Genomic DNA, 14,320 nt, shown 5'->3' on the forward strand with positions numbered 1-14,320 from the left:
GATTAGCTCTCTCCAACAGACGGGGATTAAACGGGGGAGTGTGTAATTATGAAAAAAAGCATACGTCAACAGATAACCAACCACCCGCTGCGGGAATACCCTCTGGCTACGGCTACTGCTAATGCTATGCCGCCCATCAGCAAGTCTAAGCGGAAGACGACGACATAGTAGCCCCGCTACCGGCTCCGGAAAGAGTGCCACGACGCGGACACACGGCCGGTAGGCAGCTCCTTCCTCCCCCGCCTCCTGGTGCTCGTCACACCCTCCTCCGCCTCCTCCACCCACCGGGACAGACAGCATCCTATGCGGCTCAAGATGGCGGTGCAGGCAGAAAACGACGCGATTGTGAGTATTCGTGCAGTCAGACGAGGCGCGTTGCTTTCTAAAAAAGATATTCTATTGTGTCCGCGCGTGGGTTCGGTTTCTGTACCATAGATTTTGCACGTGGCGAGACGAATTTTATAAGCTCACCTGGACCGTCGAGCTCCCGTATTGTGTTCACGCACGGACCATCATTTATTACAATGGAGGGGAAAAAAGAATATTTTTTTTTTAGGTTTTGGAAGACGAACAGCTGAATGACTCATTAGGGGGCGTCGGCCTCATCTCACCTGACAAAGAGGATCTAGCACGGCTCCTGGTAGGAATGAATGGAGGTGTGTGGGGGGCGTCCATTCATCAATTTGTATACCATTACAAGCGTATATCCTTTTTTTTAGACGGTGCCATTCAGTGGACGCATCCGAGGCGGGATGAGGCCCGGCAAGAAGATCATAGTGATGGGCATTGTGGACTTGGAACCAGACAGGTACCTCATTGACTGTGGTAGAACCCCAATCCATTTGAACATTAAATAATAATCATGTTTCAATGCAATTCATGTTGAAAGATAGCCAATCTGAACTGGGAGGGTTGGCAGTGAATGATGGCTGTACAGTTGGTACCAGGGAGAATGAATTGATGACTTATATTCCCGCCAATGGCGGGTAATGTAAAGTAGTAATTGAAATTGTTTTAAAGTGACAAAAAATATCCAGTATAAATGAAAGTGGGGGACCTCGGTTCAAATCCAGGTTGGTCCACCTGTGTGGAGTTTGCATGTTCTCCCCGGGCCTGTGTGGGTTTTCTCCACGTACTCCGGTTTCTTCCATGTACTCAGGTTTCCTCCCACATTTCAAATACATGCATGGTAGGCTGATTGGACACTCAAAATTGCCCCAACGTATGAGTGTGAGCATGTTTGTCTCATTGTGCCCTGCGATTGGTTGGCTACCAATTCACGGTGTCCCCCACCTCTGGCCAAAGTCAGCTGGGATTGGCTCCAGCACCTACCCTGACCCTAGTGAGGATAAAGCGGTTCAAAAAATGAGAGGCACAAAATCATGGGTGGCGAAAACGTGGCCCACGAGCCGCATGTGGCTCCTGGCCAAAATGAATGTGGCTCTTTGTTCCGTATCATCTTTTGTATATACTGTGGCTCTGCGTAGTTTCATGGTTCTCTTATTTTATTCTCTTTTAAACCTAACTCAAATTTACTTGAGCCCATCATAAACAAATAATAAATTATGTTATATGAATAATTTGGCAGATTAATTTTTTTATGATGCTTCTGACATAAGGTGTGGCTGTTTGACTCTCACAATTTAAGATTTTCTGCTCTTTGTGTCCAACCTGTTTACCACCCCTGCATTAAATGATACTGATAAACTAGACATCAGTCACAAAATGTGTCTATAGCACAAAGCGTTGATGCACTCGGAATACTTAGACTTTTGCAGTTTGCCTGTCTTCTTTCTCAGTGTGTGTAAAACTCATCTTAAGTATGCCTAATCTTTTCGGTGCATTAAAGCATGTATAGGCCATTGATCGCGCTCAACATGATTGCAGCTTTGTGTATCTTAGAAGATTTAGAAACCTTTTGGTCTATCTAGTTGTTTGGCTTTTTCCCACTTTCTGTCAAATTTCTCCTTAGTTTTAGACTTAAATGCTGAAATTAGACTGAACACTGAGTTCTTATCAACAAGATTCATATAAAAAAAAGAAAAAAACTGCTAATAAAACACATGCTATATAGACACCTTATTCTTTAAAAAATACTATTTAAAAAGTGACCCTTTTTGTATTGCATACCCACAACACAAAAGTTGGAAGTGATGCACTTTTAAAACATTGCGTCATCCCATTAAAAAGATTTAAAATCATTTCTGCAGCCCTAAGATGAAACAGCTTGTGGTACTTTGCTATCTTTCCAGTTTATCTCATTCACTCTTATTGTTTCTGATTGTTTTGCTTGCTTTTCCTTAAAACCGCATTTACTCGCATATGAGCTCCCCCCGTGTGTAAGCCGCACCCTTAAAATTGTTGAATTTTAGAATTTCTCGCGTGTAAACCGCCCCCTGATTCACAAATTTAACCTCAATATTCATGGTTCTAATAGTGAGTATAAAAAAGTGAGTTGAAAAAAAATCTTCACTGGTGGTATTTCTGAGATACTGTATGAATCAAAAGCACACTTAGGGTCAATATTAGAAGGAAATTAATTTGCTTGTCTTTGTAAATGCAAAATAGCAAATTATTAAATTTGAAAAAAGATATGTCTATCTCAACCTGACGCTTCTTAACAAGAGCAATTACAATAAATACAAAAAGAAATTTAACATGTGGCGGCCAAATTGCTTCGTACGTCGAAATATCTCTTTTTTTGATGGTTCATATTACTGCAATAGTTGTCACTTGCGAAAAAGAAAAAAAAAGGAAAAAAACAAAGCAGAATTTTGTTTAATGTAATAATCACAAATGTAAAATAATTTTCTTTCAAAAAGGAAGTCACGTAAGCACAGCCAGGAAGTGTGTCCGTAGCGCTATAGTGTTCACTAAGTCTCTGGGTGCAATAATTCCATGAGATACACATTACGCAGTTGTCAAGGCTGATATTTTAACAAAGGATCGCAAGACTTTGCCCGGAAAGTGACTTTAAATTTAGTTCTAAGCAGTCTGAAAAAAGATTTTACTTGATGTAATTCCGTGGTTTCAATTTGGACCCCCCAAAAAATTGCCCTGTTGTGGCTGTCAAGGGCTTTATGTATTTCATGAGATGAAGAGATAAACCTTTTAGTTCTAGATTTGCCAGGCCATTCCCCTCCACCCCCACTCACCCCGAATCCAATGAATAATTACTGCTCTCTGCGCCACATGGAGAATGACGACTTTTTTAAGGCATTTGGGGCGTTCCTTCTCCAGAACCAGTGAGCGAGGAAGGAGGGCGGTGAGGGCAGAGGGGGGTGGCCACTTCTCTGGGTGTGACTTGACCCTGCATGGAAAGTTCAGCATGGAACCATCTCTCCCCTCCCGCCTCCCTGTGACTTCATTGCTCACTACAGCTGACCACAACCAGCATAAATTTGATGTTCTAACTGCGCTTAAGTATTGGGACATGTTAGGTTTCTATGATTGCTCTATATTTATCTTATATTTATATAATATCACACACTTAATCAATCAAGGATGATGGTAGGGTAGTCTAAATATAGTTAAGCACACAACAAACACAAAAAAATGACATATACTGCCCATTAAAGGAGAGTATACCCTTTACAATGCTAATATGTATAAACATAATTGAAACGCGAAAGAAAATATTTACACACCGGTTTATCAAAAAAAGTGAAATAGCAACAAGTGCAATTCTAATTCCTCTATTGACTTTTTAGTATTTAGTATCAGTGTCCAATGTGTGCACCTTTAATGGATTCCAAGCATTGTTGAGTGACTTATTTCTTGAATTTTTATGTTGTTTATTTTTGGTTTTGTATCTTTGTTTCTATTGTAGATATTACGGATTCATATTAGCATTGTTTGTGAGAGGCATTTTAATTGAATGTTAATACTTCCCATTTAAAGTGTTGAACTACTCTTTACTTTATTGCAGTCTGTAAAACTACCAGTTAAAAAGAATTAAAAATCATTTCATTTTCTGAACCGTGGGGGGTGCTGGAGCCTATCCCAGTAGACTTTGGACCAGAGGTGGGAGACACCCTGAATTGGGTGGCCAGCCAATCACAGGGCACAAGGAGACAAACAACCATTCACACTCACACCTATACTTAGGGGTAATTTAGAGTGTCCAATCAGCCTACCACGCATGTCTTTGGAATGTGGGAGCAAACCGGACTACCTGGAGAAAACCCACACAGGCCCAGGTAGAACATGCAAACTCCACACAGGTGGACCGATTTGGATTTGAAACAAGGTCCCCCTTTGCGAGGCCAACGCGCTAACCACTCACCCACCCGAATTAAACAATGGGTTTCAAAAATAGGTGATAATAACTGGGAAACTAAGGGTGTAACATTTCTTTTTGGTCTGATCACCCAGCCTAATGCAGCATAACCTCCGGGTGACTCTTACGTAAGGCCTCTTAAACTCGTTCATCTCCAGTTTCCGCACGTGTGCTCATAGGCGCCCAAACGAGCAACGGAGATTATGATTCATTCCAGCTCTCATCCCAGATTAGCCCATGGACTCCAACATCTGGCAATCCCTATGTTGACTCCTTTCATTTCTCTTTAACCCTTTCAGTTTTGACGTGAGCCTGACCTGCGGCCGGGACAAGGAGGAGGTAGCCTATGATGTGGCTATTAAACTTACGGCCCGCTTCTCGGACCGCCAGTTCCTGCGTAGCGCTCGCGTGGCCGGCAAGTGGACAGAAGCTGAGGCCTCCACCGCCTACTTTCCCTTCATCCCAGATCAACCTTTCAGGGTAAAACACCTTCATGAATGAAAGAAAGTGATTTTGCTTGCTTTTAAAAGATATTGCGTGTTGGTGTTCTGAGTGGGTAACGTGAGAGTACCAACGGTGTGTCGTGATTGCAGTTTTTGTGTTGGTAATGAGTACTTGTTTATTGTTTTCGGTCCATGAAAACGAAAATGCGCCTCCATGACAGTCATAAAACTAGTTGCGGTTTTGTCCGACACAATAATTACAGTCTCAACTAAACGATTGGACTTCTCCCTCGGAATTATATTGAAAACCAGTTTTATCCAACTTCTTTTGAGCTGTGGCACACTTCTTGCATTTAAAAATCATGCTCGCGGCACACCAGTGTGCACAGGGGTTAGGAAGCAGTGAATTTGTCAACCACCTGTAACTATCTAGCTCAGACATGGGCAAACTACGGCCTTCGGGCCACATATGGCCCGTCAGGCTTTTTAATCCGGCCCGCCGTCATGGTCCAAATAATGTTTTTTCCAGTTTTTTTCCCCCCAAGATGGCGCCGTCACGCAGAAGCCAGTGGCAGTATCGATTCGGAATCGATTGCATAGGTAGCCTCTATCGCTTTAACATTTTCGGTTTCTTTTTTTTCGTAAGGGAAGTAAGTATTATTAAGGCTGCCTAAACCACCATTCTTTTGTTTTGAAACAAATCCTATCATTTCTGGGGTTGTTCTAAAAGAAGTGTACACAGCATTGGTAAATCTTATCAATGTGCTGATTCGGGTTAAGTGCAATTTGGATGAAACTTCTAATAGGAAACCCAAACACTCGCAGAAGTTTATTGGTTCGTACTCGATGAAATATTCCATGTTGAAGCCATCTACAAAAGGACCGACATTTGCACATTGCAGAACATACATGTGTGACTTCACCGTGGAATTAATAACTGTAAAAGGACCCAAACAGAAAAACCTATTTCCATTATAGTGTGCTTTTTCAATCATGTGCAAAATCACAATATTTCAATAATGTAAAAACATGATGATAACAGTTTGATTTCAATTGTTCTATGTTATTTAGTTTTTACATTTTATATGGATTTTGCGTGAATGGCATTCACGCTGGAAAAAACTCGGAAATGGGATAAGGGTACTCCTGAAATGGGGTTGGCGGCGGTTGGTAGCTCTGGATCTCGGGAACAGATCATCTTTTGTCTGATGTTTCTGTTTAAGGAAGACTCTTTGCAATCACCATTGTTAAGCCCTGGCCCTATAGAATGTGCGCTAGGAGGGGCTTATCATTCTTAAATGCATACATCCATACATTTTGGTGACTTTTAGACAGTTTTCGGACATTACTGGCAATGAATAAGTGACGTGGCCAGGTTAACATCCTATCATATTAATTGTTATTCGTAGTCGTAGAAATATTTAGTGGAAATGTACACATATTGGTGATAATCATTGCTGATTCACCACATTAAAAGCAAAGTAAATTAACATGTTTTTCAATGTGAAAAATATTATCAATGCTGACATCTCCCTACCAAAGCACAAAAGCAGTAGTCATTTTTCCGATAAAAAGTGGGTGTTGTTATTAGTATTATCATCTAAAGATGGCTCCAAAATTGATAATGAAAATTAGTATTGTCGACAAAAAATTACATTAGATGAATTTGTTAGTGAAAGGGACATCTTGGAGTAGAGTAGACAGAAGATTGCAATTGCATGTTTATAAACAGAATGAGCTAATCTAGGGGTCCCAAAGAGCAAATATGCACGTTTCTGGCTCTGCACAACTGACAAGCAAACAGGAAATTCCACATTCACGCAGATACATGCTGTTCTTTCTGCACCTGCACAGCTGTAGATAACATATGTGATATGAATTTCACCCACATGACCTGAGGAAAAGTCACACATTCTGCTCTAATAATTCTTAACGTGGTGACGACGAGAACATGAGTCGCTCAGCCGTTTGTCAAATAAGGTCCAATACTGTGACACTTTTGAGCCTCATGCTTGTGTTATGCACAGTTTACGTAAGAGCATCCTGATTATAAAAGTAAATAGGACCGCATTTTGATGCCTTTCTCATCAAAGTTTTATCTGATGTCTGCTTTTCCAGGTGGAGATCCACTGCGAGCACCAAAGGTTCAGAATATTCGTGGACGGACACCAGCTCTTTGACTTTTACCACAAAGTAAAATCTTTGGCCTCCATCGACACGGTGCGGATAGACGGAGACCTACAGATCACCAAACTGGGCTGACTGCACACGTAGGCACACACTCGCGCACAACATTCGCCAATTTGAGGATGTGTGCATTAAGGACTTGAACACACGCACAAACACGCAAATGCAAAAGTAGCATACACAACAAGGGTAGTCCACTTCATAGTCTTATTTTAATGTGGTTTACTCCCTCTTAACGGTTGATCCTTTTTTTTAAGTTGATTTGAACCTTAAAACAACGGTGTATGCTATTTTAATTTTTCCTTGTTTAAAGATGGAAGCATTGTTTAACATACTGGTTGCGTTTTAATAGTTTTGACTAAAGAGCTCAACATTTGTTCTCATCAGTTGCAGCTAATGAGTTACTCAAAGATTAAATTTAAATGTTCAATTTGTTTTCAAATGTAATGTTAACAACATGAGCATGTACATGCTGTTCTTTTTTATTAGTTGTCATTATATTTTAGTTTTTATTTAATTCAAGATTTGTTTTAAAACACCAAATTCCAAATTTGAATATCACAGCATCTTTACTTTTCAATTTATGTAGTTTGCTATATTAACTTACATTTTTTTCAGTGAATTGCAAGCAAATTTTTATTTTGAGTTAAAAGTATTAAAACCTAAACATTATCTCAACGTTTGTTATTGCTATTTTCATTCTTTAAAACTTCATTTAAAAACAAATAAGGAAAAAATCTAATTAAATCATTTTTGGATGTCTTAGTTTAAAGTTAAAGTTAAAAAATAATCATAAAATAAAAATGCAAGAAGTTAAATTTCACAGCAACCCTTCTTGTCATATCCTTATTTTTCTATTTAATTTAAAAATATTTTTATTATGCTCTTGATACCTATACCGCCCAATTCATTACAAAAATCGATTTACTTTCATTTTTTGTTGCTTTTTTTAAAAAAACATTTTTTGCAAAATACTTATATAATATTTTTTTTAAAAAGGCTTATGTATTCCTTCGTTACTGTTCATGCATATTCACTAAATATACATTTGGGCATCAAGCGGTTAAAAATGACCGACTCAAAATCTCCATCTTTCTCTGTTGGGTTAAAGATTTTAAGTTAACTGTTAAAAAAACTGAAAAGCAGAAGCATCTCTCTTTTGCCCTTTTCATTCATTTAGTCCTGGTTACATTGAAATCAGCAAGATTATGTGCACACAAAAAAAACACCCTTGCCCATCTAATTTCCAAGCATATCTATTTGAACCTTTTAATTTTCAGCCACGGGGTTATAAAACATTTTATCTAGTGAAAGTGCATTGCACTAAAAGTCGCATCGGAAACATGGGTGGAGTATTCCAGCCACATCTGCTTTCCCTGGTGCTTTTCCCTTAGGGGGATTCCCTCTGTTTGGTTGTCATGGCAACACATGACCTAAAATCCTAAATTATCCAAAAGAGGAAGAAGACGATCTGGAAGTAGAATTCTGACTACTGGGCATTTTGGAGTGTAATTTGCATTTGTTTAATCCCTTCATTAGGCACATTTTGTTGGATGTGAAATGGTGGGCACAATTAGATATACAAATGATAGTAATCAGGAGTGTTGTGCAAAATACTAATTTTCTAGCAGTGTGAGATAGTAGAAATGTTTTTGGTTCTAACTTTATACAGGGTCAGATTGTCATAATGTTTTGAATGTATACTGTTTATCTTAGCAGTAACAGACGTCCAATACGTTTATAATTGAAGTCAAACTGATATGGACATGTATCGCCATCAATGGTAGTCAGTGGGTTAAAATCACTTAATCTACATCATATTTTGAAAATATTTTCAGCGCTTTATGCAACTAAAATTCGGACAAGGATGGACATAGTCCAAATTTAGGAATTGAGGTCAATATTCCAATTCAAAATGATCTGTTTACAATCATGAGTGAACATGGTCATTCATCGCATGACAATGTCATCATGCACAGAGAACGACATCAGCATTGACTATTAAAAAAAGGCCCTTTGGTTTAAACCTCTTGTTGGTGTGTATACCACTTTAAGAAATCGTGAGTAAGTTAAAACAAAACCCAAATCCTAACATCCTGTGTTGGCCCGAATTTAATATGATCTTCATTATGAGATGACCCTTACTTTTTGAAGACTTGGGTTTGAAAAAAATACTTATTGAACACTAAGATTCCAGTTTTACACAGAAAATAGTTACAGTGCATCTGAACTAAATGATTCTAACAATTTAGAGAGAGAAAAAGCATGTTATTTTGGCTCATGTAAATCATGCAAAAATGGTCTCTCACATCAAATATCGGAACACTTAAATATGTAAAGTTCAATAACATTCGTAAATTAATGGCTTTTGGTTTTTGAAATGTAAATTAACCAATTTACTGTGATAAAACAACAAAATTGAAATAACTGCATTAAGCTATAAAATGTTCAGCATTTGCCTTAAAGAGACCTGGCGCCATTTAGCTGGCATTAATTTGGCCAGATATTCATTTACCGCATTCACTCGTAAATAAGCCGCATTTGTCGGACAAAAAATAATGAATGATTTGAAGGTATGGCTTATATATGCGCAGAAAAAGACGACATGCATGAAACTGCAAGGTGACAAAGACGAAACACCATAACACCATTTATTTCAAAATAGAGAAAAGATAAACAGATAAAACACTAAACTAAATTTATTTTGACATCTATGACTGAAATTCAAGAAATAAAACGTATCTTGCATAAAAGGTGAAAAAACTAACTTGTTCTTGCCACCGCTCACTCATCATGGCATCAATAGATTTGTTGCGTTTGCCATGACAGCACATCCTAATAGTATGTAAAGCTGATCGAAGGTCTTGCGGTCGATCGTTAAATTATCAGCCTTGATACTTGCGTAATGTGTATCTCATGCTATTATTGCACCCAGAGACTTGGTGAAAACTAGACCGCTATGGACACACTTCCTGATTGTTCTTGGGTTACTTACTTTTTAAAGGGAAATTGTACATTTGATATTAGGAAATAAAACAAAATTCCACTTTGATTTTTGTTTTTTTTAATTTCTTGTTTGAAAGTGACAACTCTTGATGTAATATGAACCAAAAAATCGAATAAAAAATCAAAATAATTTCGAGATTAGAAGCAATTTGGGCACCACAACATCTTAAACTTCTAGTGAGAAAATTGTAATTCATTAAAAAGCATTAGGTTCTCATCAAGATAGATTTTTTTTCCAAATAGAATAATTTGATATTTTGCATTTACAAGGACAGGCATTTTAACGCCTTTATTATATTGTCCTAATAAGATGCTTTTAATTCATACAGTATCTCAGAAAAAAACACATTTCTCAAGATTTTTTTCCTCCAACGTAACACATCACTATTAAAACCATGAATTTGCAGGTGAAACTTGTGAACCAGGGGCAATAAATTGTAAAATTCAACAATTTTAAGGGCGAGGCTTATATGCGAGTAAATACGGTAACAAAAGGGCTAAGAGTCCGTGTTTTTCAAGGAATATGAGCCTTTTTTTTTAAATGCATTTACATGGTCTTGCAAATAGGCAATTAGTTAACATGGGTGGGGATTACACAAATGTAAAAGACCCCAAATTAGACTTTCCTTCTTAACTCCTCTACAGTTTCCTGCAATCATACAACCACAGCTTTTTCCCTACTTCTTTTAGGAAAACCGGAAACGCCCGTCCCGCCTGTTGCATCATTTACTGCAGCAGCAGAACAAAACGTTCTCTGTGCATGTGTCAACTCTGCTTGGCTCTCCATTGCAGGCTTTTACAGTCCACTATTGTAATGACACATTTTTCTTTTTTTAGCAAGCACATTCACTTGCATTAGGAATGGAAAGCCGAGATGAATAATTGTAACCTATTTGTTGTTAACTTTGAGGAGACAAATGTTTTTTTTGGTACAGAAAGATTTGAAGTCTGTTTTTGTTGTTGTTGTAAAATTAGAACCTGATTCAAGTGATTGAATTGATACTAAATGGTGAAATGAGTGTTGCTAGAGGAGAAATGTGTTTACACAATTGTCTTCTAAACTTAATAGCTGCAGAGAAACTTAATTTGCTCTTCCACACTTGCAATTTTGAAATGTCAGTTTTACATGTACTGTGCACTCTGAATGGGAAGCAAAAGACACAAACTGGTACGATTTGTATAGTTGTTGACGAAAGCATTATTCACAAAATATTCAGGTTTCTATCTTGAGTGGTGCCTTGAGATTTGCTCTGTCGCTACAAACTTTTACAGTTGAAGTAAATAGAAATGCCATTTGTCACAATGATTCTGCACTTTTACCTAGAGTTTGTTTTTTCAAGTCATAGCAAAGAAAAAAAATACAGCCAGAGTTAAAATTCAAGGAAAATCCAAAGTCTGGTAGCTCTTATCTCAAGACACCGTTGCATTCCTTTAAAGTGTGAAGTTATGAATGTTCTGATTGTAATTTGATCATTAAAAAGTGTGTTGTTTTTAAATGATATTGCACCCCTATTTGTCGTGAAGTAGATGTCACATTTTGCCACAGATTTATTTGATTTTTCTACGTGTTATTAGACTTTAGATGTACATATAAAAATTAAAAAAAAAACAGTACAGAGTCAAGAACAAGCTGAGAAAATAGTCTTGTATTGATTAAATGGGCATTCAATGTGTCATTAAAGCATTTTAGGATTACCCAGCAAAAGTCACAAACTCTGAAGTGTCGACTGAGTTTTTGAGGTTTAATTTATTGTAGCATAACCAGCATTCTGTGAGTTTGCATGCATGGGGGCCCAATTCACTCAAATTTAAAGCCATGACTAACAATCAAAATGTTCTGGTATATGTATGGAAGAGCTACGGGCATTTTATTTTGGGTATATTTTTTTAAACCGCAAAATAAACGAAAGTATCATTTTTCATTGCAGTGTTTTCTGCGGTGCAGTATAACCCCAAAAATAACCTAAGTACTCCGCTGCTGTTTTTAGTCCAGACTTCCACAGTCCCAACCCCCTTCTTTAACTGCTTGTGTAAAAAAATATGGATAAAACAAAAGTATTTTTTTTTAAATCTAGCTTCCTTGTATGAATTCAAACAAACAACCCAAGAGAATTAATTAATTTGAAAAACTGAGGTTTAAAACAATAATTACTAAAAAAAACTCCATAAATACATTAATTTGAAAAACTATTTAAATTGTAAATGAAATAAGCTTTCCGTATTGCAAAGCAAAGGTTGAATGTAGATGAAGTAGACCATAAACGGTTGTGAATTTTTCTCTTGAGTTATGTCGCCTGAAGTGCTATCACGTGGGAAAATTTGCGCGTGCGCAGTTTTTCCAGGAAGTGTGTTTTGTTTTTGTTACAGGCAGAGGAGCACGAGCCTTGCATAACACGAGCTGAAGCTCTCAATTTGTTTTCTTTTGTGGCTCAACGTACCGTTTTAAAAATGTCTGTTGGGACCCACTTGGAAAACGCCAACCCGGTCATTTTCCAACGGTCTGACGAGAGGCGACAGACGGCATCTGACGAGGACGAGGACGTGCACGACCCTATCGATGACAGAGAAATTTTTGATATCCTTTTTAGTTGTCACTAAAACCCTGCTTAATTACTTTAAACATCGTGAGAGTTAGTACACAATGCTTAAGCTGTTGTCAAATCTTACTATTTTATCAAATGTACAATTTTCTATCTTGAAAATAATATTCAAAGTATTACAGTGGTTTTAGAAAATTTACATATAAAGTACTGCTTTTTTTCAAGTTACGAAAAAAGTTCTGGAACCAATACATTTTGTGAGTAGATTTACGACTTTATTTCTCTATTCCATTATGTGATGACTGACTGGATAAGGGTAAGCTATTGTCTTTAACTGATAAAACATCTTATTCGATCCATCAATGATCCCGAACATCCACTTTCTCTGGAGGAACTTAATGTGGTGGAACAAGTCCGAGTGAAAGTAGGTTTGCATAAGATCTGATAAAATGTCTATATTAGTTTGTTTTTTTTTTCTTAAAAATCATCTTGTTGTTTTCTCGGTGTGCAGGTGAATGACGCAGACAGCAATGTAGATGTGGAGTTCACGCCCACCATTCCCCACTGCAGCATGGTTACACTTATTGGCCTTTCTATAAAAGTCAAGCTGCTGCGCTCGCTGCCCGACCGATTCAAGGTACGACCGGGTTAAAGGTTACACACATTGATTGACTATGCTAGCCGTCCAATCCATCATAAGGGGAGGGCCTTCTAGACCAGGGGTTGTGAACCTTTTTGATGGAAAGAGCCATAAACAATTCATATTTTTTAAAGGTTAATCCCTGAGAGCCGTGGTCCGACTTTAAAAGTCAACATACATGAAAATATGTGCCTTTATTAGGCACTTTACCACTTTTAAAGTATAAAAAGACTCTGAATTCTTTTGACAACTTTGTTACGTTGTTACTAATCAATGAGAAAATCCATGCAAAAGAGTGTAATGCAAAAATATATTATAAGGCGCTGGAGGTAGTGTCAATGCCATAATACCAACGTAACGCTTTTATTCCTGCGCTTTCCCACAAGCAGTTTCCATAGTTTACCTCACAGGTTAGTAGAGAGTCATATGCATCCATCAAAAGAGCCATATGTGGCTCACGAGCCATAGGTTCCCTATCCCTGTCTTTAGTCTCACTATCAAATTGCCAATGATGTTGGGAATGATTTTGAAAATCAATGAATGAATTAAATTCTACTCTAAGAAGCAAGCATTTTGAAATGGGTGGATATACTTTTTTGTCACCTCTAGATTGACGTGCACATTACGCCCGGGACACATGCCTCCGAGGAAGCAGGTAAGACACATTTTTGCCGTCTAGTGTGAGATTTTTGTATTTGACCTTGCTTCCTGTCCCTGCAGTGAACAAGCAACTAGCCGACAAAGAGCGAGTGGCAGCTGCGTTGGAGAATTCATCGCTGCTAGAGGTGGTCAACCAGTGTTTGTCCACTAGGAGTGTGTCATGAACAGGGACTGTTTCCTAATTGAGGTAGTGGAGTACTCCACAGAAAGAAGTATCTGTGTTCTACATGTGTGAAGCACACCACCCACCACCAGCATGTCATCATGTACTCTTGCACAATCGTATGATGCCTAAAACACAGGAGACATTTTAACCAATTTATAGGCTGTGGTTATATTTCTAATGAAAAGGTAATAAAAGTGTTGTTGTCCAAGATCCACCTACAGACGTGATTTTGAGTACCAGAACTGTAGACAGAAAATGTGTTACCATATTTTCTCACATATAAGCCGGTCCCGCGTGTAAGCCACACCCTTAAAATTGCCTTAAAATTGTAGAATTTTCCAATTTCTCCCGTATAAGTCGCCCAATGATTCACAATTGTCATCTCTTTATTCTGGGTTT

At 38.0% G+C, this 14,320-nt stretch overlaps 2 protein-coding genes across 2 annotated transcripts; both read left to right on the plus strand.

Moving 5' to 3' along the window:
- On the plus strand, positions 1-11,414 carry LOC144205433 (galectin-related protein B-like). The gene is made up of 6 exons (XM_077729808.1): positions 1-345; positions 557-640; positions 720-808; positions 4,579-4,759; positions 6,841-6,992; positions 10,606-11,414. Exons 1-5 carry the CDS (start codon positions 304-306, stop codon positions 6,982-6,984), a joined length of 540 nt encoding a protein of 179 aa, XP_077585934.1. The 5' UTR covers positions 1-303; the 3' UTR covers positions 6,985-6,992; positions 10,606-11,414.
- An 824-nt stretch (positions 11,415-12,238) lies between these two features.
- Positions 12,239-14,131, plus strand: ciao2b (cytosolic iron-sulfur assembly component 2B). Its single transcript, XM_077729659.1, has 5 exons — positions 12,239-12,490; positions 12,800-12,879; positions 12,967-13,092; positions 13,705-13,750; positions 13,816-14,131. Exons 1-5 carry the CDS (start codon positions 12,364-12,366, stop codon positions 13,917-13,919), a joined length of 483 nt encoding a protein of 160 aa, XP_077585785.1. The 5' UTR covers positions 12,239-12,363; the 3' UTR covers positions 13,920-14,131.
- Positions 14,132-14,320: the final 189 nt, after the last annotated feature.

This window comes from Stigmatopora nigra, chromosome 12, assembly GCF_051989575.1.
Source record: "Stigmatopora nigra isolate UIUO_SnigA chromosome 12, RoL_Snig_1.1, whole genome shotgun sequence".
Lineage (NCBI taxonomy): Eukaryota > Metazoa > Chordata > Actinopteri > Syngnathiformes > Syngnathidae > Stigmatopora > Stigmatopora nigra.

What these genes read in the sequence shown, in the direction of transcription:
- LOC144205433 (XM_077729808.1), top strand. Translation starts at nt 304, where the DNA reads ATGCGGCTCAAGATGGCGGTGCAGGCAGAAAACGACGCGATT. An exon ending in AGGCAGAAAACGACGCGATT is followed by an intron (nt 346 to 556) that starts GTGAGTATTCGT and finishes TTTTTTTTTTAG; the next exon opens with GTTTTGGAAGACGAACAGCT. An exon ending in TCCCAGATCAACCTTTCAGG is followed by an intron (nt 4,760 to 6,840) that starts GTAAAACACCTT and finishes CTGCTTTTCCAG; the next exon opens with GTGGAGATCCACTGCGAGCA.
- ciao2b (XM_077729659.1), top strand. Translation starts at nt 12,364, where the DNA reads ATGTCTGTTGGGACCCACTTGGAAAACGCCAACCCGGTCATTTTCCAA. An exon ending in CGATGACAGAGAAATTTTTG is followed by an intron (nt 12,491 to 12,799) that starts ATATCCTTTTTA and finishes AACTGATAAAAC; the next exon opens with ATCTTATTCGATCCATCAAT. An exon ending in ACATGCCTCCGAGGAAGCAG is followed by an intron (nt 13,751 to 13,815) that starts GTAAGACACATT and finishes CTGTCCCTGCAG; the next exon opens with TGAACAAGCAACTAGCCGAC.